The 8,115-nt window shown below is 33.5% G+C and overlaps 1 protein-coding gene across 1 annotated transcript in view; it reads left to right on the top strand.

The window, feature by feature from the left end:
• Positions 1 to 2,962, top strand: part of LOC106470602 — a 67,364-nt gene extending 64,402 nt beyond the window's left edge. The window contains exon 5 of the mRNA XM_022399224.1: positions 2,026 to 2,962. Coding sequence (XP_022254932.1) covers positions 2,026 to 2,136 — 111 coding nt within the window. The 3' untranslated portion in view covers positions 2,137 to 2,962. The remainder of the gene's footprint in view (positions 1 to 2,025) is intronic.
• The last annotated feature ends 5,153 nt before the right edge of the window (positions 2,963 to 8,115 follow it).

Genomic DNA, 8,115 nt, shown 5'->3' with positions numbered 1-8,115 from the left:
GTCACATTATAACGCCCCCACGGCTGAAAGGGCGAGCATGTTTGGTGTGACGAAGATTCGAACCCACAACCCTCAGATTACGAGTTGAGCGCCTTAAACCACTTGGCCATGCCGGGCCGACGAGAGATGAGGTTAGGTCAGAGAGTTGACACACATTCCTGTTGTCCAGCAGAGGCTAACAAAGGGTAACTTGGCCACAGCAGCTGGTTGACTGCAAACCCAGGGATCAAGAAGTCCTCATGTTCCTTGGGCACATGTTCTTAAACCTGTAGACATGTTATTTGATCAGTAACTAGTTGATGGTCATAAATGAATGTTAAGACTCACTTTTACCTATGATTCAGCTGATACTTGTCAGGAAATGGGTTTTGACCTGAAAATTTTAGAAATGTAAAACTACATCTAATATTTAGTTGGGTACATTAGTTATAAATAAAGAGTAATTAGTAATGAAGGAGCAGTTGGTTCAGTAACTGAGAATTCAATGAAGTATTCAAAATGGAGAAATTGAGTAGTTGTTAATAAAGGAAACAAGTAAAGTCATTCAGTAAGAGTTAGTGCTTCTATAAGGTAAATAATAAGCTAGTCAGCAATTGTTATCAATCAGTCCTTAAATTTTGGTTAAAGATATTGCATCAATGTTAAAAGTAGCTTGTAGCAAACATTATTGAAGAAATAAGTTAATTCATTATCATTATATGGACTGGATCTGGTACTTTTACTGAATAATCTAAAAGAACCCATTTAATCAACGATATGTTAAATCATTGATATCAGAAGTGGAATTATTTGGGCAAAAATAATCAACTTAAAAATGACTATAACCCAGTCATGAAGCAAGATTGAAACATTAGGAATGATGAAACAATTAAAATATGGTCAAGAAGAAAGAGATAGAAAGTTAAAAGAATGAGACAGAAAATTAAAAATAAGAAGGAAGAGACTGAAAACTAGAAGAATGGTAGTGAAAATCAAAAGAAGGATATCAAGAAAACTTAAAGAATGTTAAAAGATGAATATATAGAAAAATATGAACACCAAAATATTCATAGAAAATTAAAAGGAGATCAAAAACACAAATATGATTGATGACAAAATTGACGAAGCTACTGGAGATGTGCAGAGGAATTACAAGAAGAAGATTGAAGAATCTAATAAAGACATCAATGAAATTCATTTTGCTGTCCATTTAAAAGGATCATCTTTGATAATATTAAGTAACCTTCAATGGCTGGACACTTGTATTAGGAAGACACTGGAGTGAGTTACAGAATGCTTCTATTGGGTTGCTGGGGGGATGTAGAAACTGTAAAAAGTGTGAACTAAGCAGTGAGCAAAGAGGTCCACATAAGAAACAGCATGAGCAGCTAAAGCAGTATTGTGTTGGAGCACAAACAGAGAGTTGTTTTCAATGTACTTGGTTCTCTGCTACAGAGTAACTGTGGGAATAAATGCATGGTGGTGGTGATAAACTATTTCACCAAATGGCCAGAAGTATATACTGTTTTTAATCATAATGCAGAAATACTAGTATGGAAACTCGTCAATGAATTCCTTTCATGATCTAGTGTACCTATGGACATTCTTTCAGATCTGGGACATTACAATTAATCAGCCTTGTTTGAAGAAATGTGCCAGATCCTTGAAATCAAACAGATGAGGACAACAGGCATATATCCTTCTTCTGATGGCATAGTGGAAAGACAACCATAACTGGTAAATCTGGTAGCCTTTTATGTAGATGAACATCAGAAAATATAGGATCAAGATCTTCTACTGCTATTTATGAGTTACTGAGCAGCAGTATATGAGGCTACAGGCAGCATACCATCATTACTGATGTTTGGAAAAGAACTTAAGTGCTCTTGGATCTTCTGTACTTGTATCTGAAGGATATTCACATGGCAGTCCTATAAAGAATATGCAGAAGAACACCAGTGGTGTCATACATGAATACATAGAAAAGGCTTCTATCAGCTAGAGATAAAATGAAAATTTGCTATAATGTTAATTCTGATATGGCAGGTACTGAAAAGGACCAGTGATGTGGTTTACACAGTCCAGAGGGCATGCAGTCCCAGACAGAGATCATTCACCATGGTTGATTTTGGAAGTACATCAGTGAGAAAACAGTGAACTGGATAACTTCAAAGAAGAACTTGTCATTAGAAAGTCAACCAACTCAAGAGGTTAGGGTTCCTGTCAAGGCCACTTCCAGAGGATACATCCCTCAGTGGATTCACTCAACCACCTACCTAAAGATAGCTCTTCCAATGACAAGATATCAAATGACAATAAGAGAAAAAGAGGTCATCCTATTTGCATACCAGACCTTAGAAGAGAAAACTGCTAAACAATACTTAGTGAACAGACAGTTTACTGTGGGGTTTTATTTTTAGGATTGTTTAAGGGGCTTCACAAACCAGGAAGGGTGCAATGTTGTAAGCTTCATTTTCAATATTTTACTTTTATGTATTTCCTAGATGGAGCTGCTGATCATGATAATATTTAGAATGGTACATTAATTATAATATGAGTATTTAGTAATAAAGAAGCAGCTAATTCAGTGATTGAGAATTCAATGAAGCATTTAGAGTAGAGGAATCCTGTAGTTGTTGACTAAGAGAAGATTGATTGCAAAAAATTATTCAGTAAGAGTTAGTACTTTTTTAAGGTAACCAATAAGTTAGTCACTGTTGTTGTTGTTATAAATTTAAGAAATTTCTGTCAAACATTGTTAGTACATTAGGCCTACAACTTTAGTCAAACAAATAAATTTCTTCATTATTGTGATGTGGACTGGACTATAAAATGCATTACAACCATAAACAAGTAAGGGATTCCCAAAATATGGAAGAAAAGGTACAATAATGCATATGCTTGTAGTGTAAAATTTGAATTGTTGATTTTGAATTTTTTTCTTTCACATGAATTTGTAAATACATTCTGAATAAAATTATCTGTTGTGAATTGGGCTGCTCAAATATTTGGAGACACTGATCAGATTTGGAAAATTTTTAAAGATAAATATTTAAATATTCAAGAACAAAAGGGTAGCTGCAAGTAAAGAACCAGGTTTGCTCACAAAGAGTATAAGAGATGAAATTAAAGAAAAGCATAAGAAATTTAAGAAATTTGAAATGACTGTTTTAACAGGAGACTTAAAAGATTATAGATGATCAAGAAAGTTGGTGAAACAGAAAATTAGGACATCAAAAAGGATATATGAGAAAAGGTTTGCTGGAAATGTAAAATTAACTGTAAGGATTTCACTAAATACATTAAGGGTAAATAAAATGTTAGGATGGGGGTAGGACCTTTGAGGGATGATAAAGGAAGGCTAGTATCTGATGGTTATGAGATGGCTGGGTCATTAAATTTTACTTTTTCTTTGGTTTTTACTAAAGAAGATTTAAGCAGTATTCTACATCTTGAAAAGTTGATAAATGGAAATGAGATCAAACAAGAGGAATGCATTAGTTCTGAGCTCAATAACAAAACATAGGAAAGTTTAAGGAACAATAAGGCTCCCAGGGCAGATAATATTTCCCCAAGGATTTTGAAGGACAGGACTGGATATGTGAGCCACTTGCTACTATTTTTTTGCAAGTCCTTGAATAGTGAGTAGGTACCAGAGGACTGAAAGTTAGCTGATGTCACTCCTCCTCTGAAGGGAGGTAATAAAAATTGTCCCAGTAATTATAGACCTATTAGTCATACATAAGATGTGGGAAAAGTTTTGGAAAGTCTAACAGAAATGCTTTGCAAAGTAATTTAACAAAGTTTAGAATTTTAGCGGATAGTCAACACGATTTCACTAAGGAAAAATCTTGCCTAACACATCTTTTGACATTCTATGTAAAGGTTACTGCTTATGTAGATGAGGGTAAGAGTGTAAATTTGGTGTATCTGGATTTTCAGAAAGCATTTTGCAAGGTGCCACAAAAAAGGCTTGTAAAAAAAATTCTCTATAGGTGTGGGGGGATATGTTAGCAAATTGGATAGAAGAGTGGCTGTATGGAAGAAAGCAGAGGGTTGTTACAAATGGAATTCAGGCAAACTCATTAACGTTACAAGTGGGGTACCTTAGGGCTCAGTCTTAGGGCCTTTGCTCTTTTTGATTTACATCAATGACAAAGACGAAAGAGTGGTCAATAAATTACTTAAATTTGCAGATTATAGTAAGGTCTTGGGTGTTGCTAGCTGTGAAGAGGATGCTGCTGAGTTACAAAATGATTTAGATCATTTAGTGTGTTGGGCAAATAAATGGCAGATGGGTTTTAACTATACTAAATGCAAGATTATGCATGTGGGTTATCATAATTTGAATTATAAGTATAATTTGGACGGGAATAACCTTAACAGTGTCATGAAAGAAAGGGGATCTTAGTGTAATATTTGATCAGTCTGTACATCCATCCAAGCAGTAGGGCAAATAGGATTTTAGGTTGTATCTACAGAAATACTGAGGTTATAATTTCATTGTAAAGATCATTGGTTAGGCCACATTTGGAATACTGTGTTCAGTCTTGGGCTCTTTACCTTAGGAAGGACATTTAATTGTTGGAAGGAGTTCAGAGGAGGACTACTAGAATGATGCCTGGGATGAAGGGGTTGTCATATGAGGAAACGTTAAGACCTCTGAAATTGTTTTCACATGAAAAAAGAAGAGTTAGAGAGGATCTGACTGAGGTGTTTAAGATTCTTAATGGAATTCATAGTGTTGATGCATCATCTTTTATCATACTTAATTAGGAGAATAGTAAGAATAGGGGATAAATATAAATTTTGGAGGGTAGGAGTCATCTTCAGCTAAACCAGTTTTATTTGTTTAACAGGATGATTGGTCTTTGGGATGGGTTGCCTTCACATGTTGTGGAGGCAGTAAATTTATGTGAGTGTAAGAGAAAGCTTCATAACTATATGAATTATAAGGGCAGGTTTTGATGTGTGTTTTTTTTTTATTATTTTATTTTTACTTAATAGTTTCAGTTTAGTTTAGAGAATGGAACAGCTGAAATGGACCAATAGGTTCCATGTTGTCCCAAAACGTTATGTTAAAGTGAATGAACAAATCAATGTACCTGTTTGTCATATGGACATAACATCGAAATGTATAAAAGCTGTAAGCAGGTCACAAGTCAGTTTAAACAAAACAATAACTGACTAACCAAACTATCCAGTATTTTATCAAATATGCAGATGAGCAGTACCCTTTATATTATGGGTTTGAAGACTGACACTGTTATATGTATGAAATAATACGAAAAGGAAGATTTTTGCCCTACAAAAAACAAATAATTTCATTTGTATTATATAAAACGTTTGTCCTAGCACAATCATGTTCAAACAACACCATTTAGTTAGTTGGGTGAAGGAGTCAAAAACTGAACTCAGTACTCCAAATTATACAGGTAAAACAACCTAACAATAAGATGATAACCTATTTATACCCATGTTCAATAAGTTTGTAAATACAACCCTAAATTCTATTTGCCATTCCTCTAGCAACAGCACACTGTTTGGATCAAACAAAACACAAGATCCTTTTCTTTCCTAACACTGTTATGTGATTCCCATCAAAATTATTCTTAACCCACATGCATTACCTTGCATTTATTATAGCAAATTAATCACGCAACTCACTGAATAATCCAAATATTTTTGTAAGGCAGTAGCATCCTCCTCACAGCCAACAATACCCAAGGCCTTGATATCATCAGCAAATTTAAGCAATTTGCTATTTTATATGTATGTCATTGATATAAGTCAAAAGGACAAATATCTCAACACATAGCACTGAGGTACCTCAAATTTGGCTTTAATTCTGTTTCAATGGATTTCATTTATAACAACCTTCTACTTTCTTTCTCCTAGATATTTTTTGATCAAACAAGCTAACTTAGCTAAATAAATTTAGTAAATTAAATTACATCTTTTATATATAGCACTTTGTTAAATGCTTTCTGAAGATCTAGATGTACTAAATTCACATCTTTACCCTTATCAACATAAACAGTAACTTCTTCAAGAATGTAAGAAGATTAGTAAGACAAGAGTTTCCCCAAGTGAAACCATGTTAACTATCCCACTAAAATTTAAACTTTGTTAAATGACTTTGCAAAGTATCTTTTACCAGGGTTTCAAAACTTTTCCCATTACTGATGTAAAACTAATAGGTCTATAATTACCTGGACAATTTCTATTGTTATGTCTCTTTGTTTGTTAATTTTCCGTATAATTTGTTTTTGATGAAACTTCAGCGATACAAGTCTTTTCTTAAATAAAACTAGTTTATTCTTTCTCAATGCAACTTTGCAATACACTTAATTTCCAAAGCCACTTTAAATTAAACACGCTATAATTCACAACGAACGATTCACATGCTTTACTTACTTCACTACAGCGCTTGACTCAATTGTCCGTCTCTATATCAGCCTGTCTGCAATTCAATTGTCGCTGTCACTTTATTTACTGGCTTATATACTATAAGAGCGCCATTCTAGCAACCACTAGGACGTTCGACCAGATCCTCAATCTTTCTAGATATTCATTAGGTATTACCAGCGTCACGTGACCTCCACTGTTGTAACACTATCAACTCCTTTAAAAAGTAACATTAGTTAACTTCCAAACCTCTGACACCTGCCAACTGCTCAAATATGTGCACAAATCAGGTTTGAGATTTTTTGCTAAGGGTTGTTATATGAAGACATCCTTTTTTGTTGTTAAAGCTGCTTAGTACAGTGAAATTATAAATTATTTAAACATTTTCAAGTATTTTAATCAAGATTGTAATGGTGAATCTGACAAAAATGGTTTGATTGTACTATGCAATTCCAACAATAAAAAGTAGGCCCACATAAAAAAAAATTACCAATCAAAACTCCAACCTACTTAACTCAAATACAGCAGCCATAAGCATTTGACCCGATGACTACCGGCTACTAACTTTCTTAGTAGCCAATGCAAGTCTTGCTATTTGTCATTCCAACAATAAAACTACTGGTTAAAAAGTTTTAAAACTTCGTAATGACTTTAATAAATGCGTGCGGTTTAAGAAATATTAAGCCTGTTACTTCTGATAAGTTTAGTTTTTTTGCATTATGATCTATAATATCTTGGAAAATTACGTTAGGAAATGGTATTTATAAGAAATGATTACCATACTTATATATGTTCCAGATTTGAACTGATTACTTTTATGTTTTAGTACATTATTTTGCAATCCCAAAAAATTTGTGTCATCCATAAAGTGCAAATTTTATGTATTTTTTAATAATCACATACTCTCCTTATGGTTTTGGTAATATACAAGACCCAAAAATAATATTTGTAAATAAACCTAAACAATAAATGAGTACTTTTGTTTTTAACTAAGATTTCATGTTTATATATGTACATAAAAACATTTTAATTTTCTTTCATAAATATATTTTTATTTCAAGTTTATTTTTATGTTTCATTGCATTCGTACTTTTGTTTATTGTGCTGCATAAACCGTTGGGTCAGCAGCATGACTTTTGTAAGTTGTTCGTAGCTATCTCACCCATTGGGGGTCACTCTCATTCAGCCCAGCACGGATGCATTTGAACATTACTGTCGATATGATAACAAGAAAGCTTTTCGGTACTTGAAAATCATTTCTTTGAACTTTCAAACAAGTTTATTTCAACACATGTCCTTGTATGTTGTTTCACTATACCGAGAAAACTTATTGCCACTACTAGTGAGTTGTAATAGCTTACAGTACAGGTGGTTTCAATAACACCGCCTAATCCGTTGATACATCCTGTTAGAAGAGATTACCAAATGATACAGACACCATAAATTACAAAGAAAGTCAATTCATAGCACTTAAAATATTAGTCTGGTCTTCAATGTATTAGCACCCCAACTGTGAGAATATCATAGCTTTCCTGGTATTATTGACACTAGTGTGTTTAGTCTGTCTCACAACTAACATATGGGCTTTATTGTTGTTACTTGTACACTAAGTTTTAACACATATATAAAAGAACCGTACAAGAATAAAAATTTACGTTTTTATTTTTGCATCTCAGTGTACTTCTCAGTGCATAACTTATAAATTAGGCATTGTTTATCCATACATTG

Source organism: Limulus polyphemus, unplaced genomic scaffold, assembly GCF_000517525.1.
Source record: "Limulus polyphemus unplaced genomic scaffold, Limulus_polyphemus-2.1.2 Scaffold4111, whole genome shotgun sequence".
In the NCBI taxonomy this organism is placed as follows: domain Eukaryota; kingdom Metazoa; phylum Arthropoda; class Merostomata; order Xiphosura; family Limulidae; genus Limulus; species Limulus polyphemus.
This window is presented reverse-complemented; position numbering and strand designations above follow the sequence as displayed.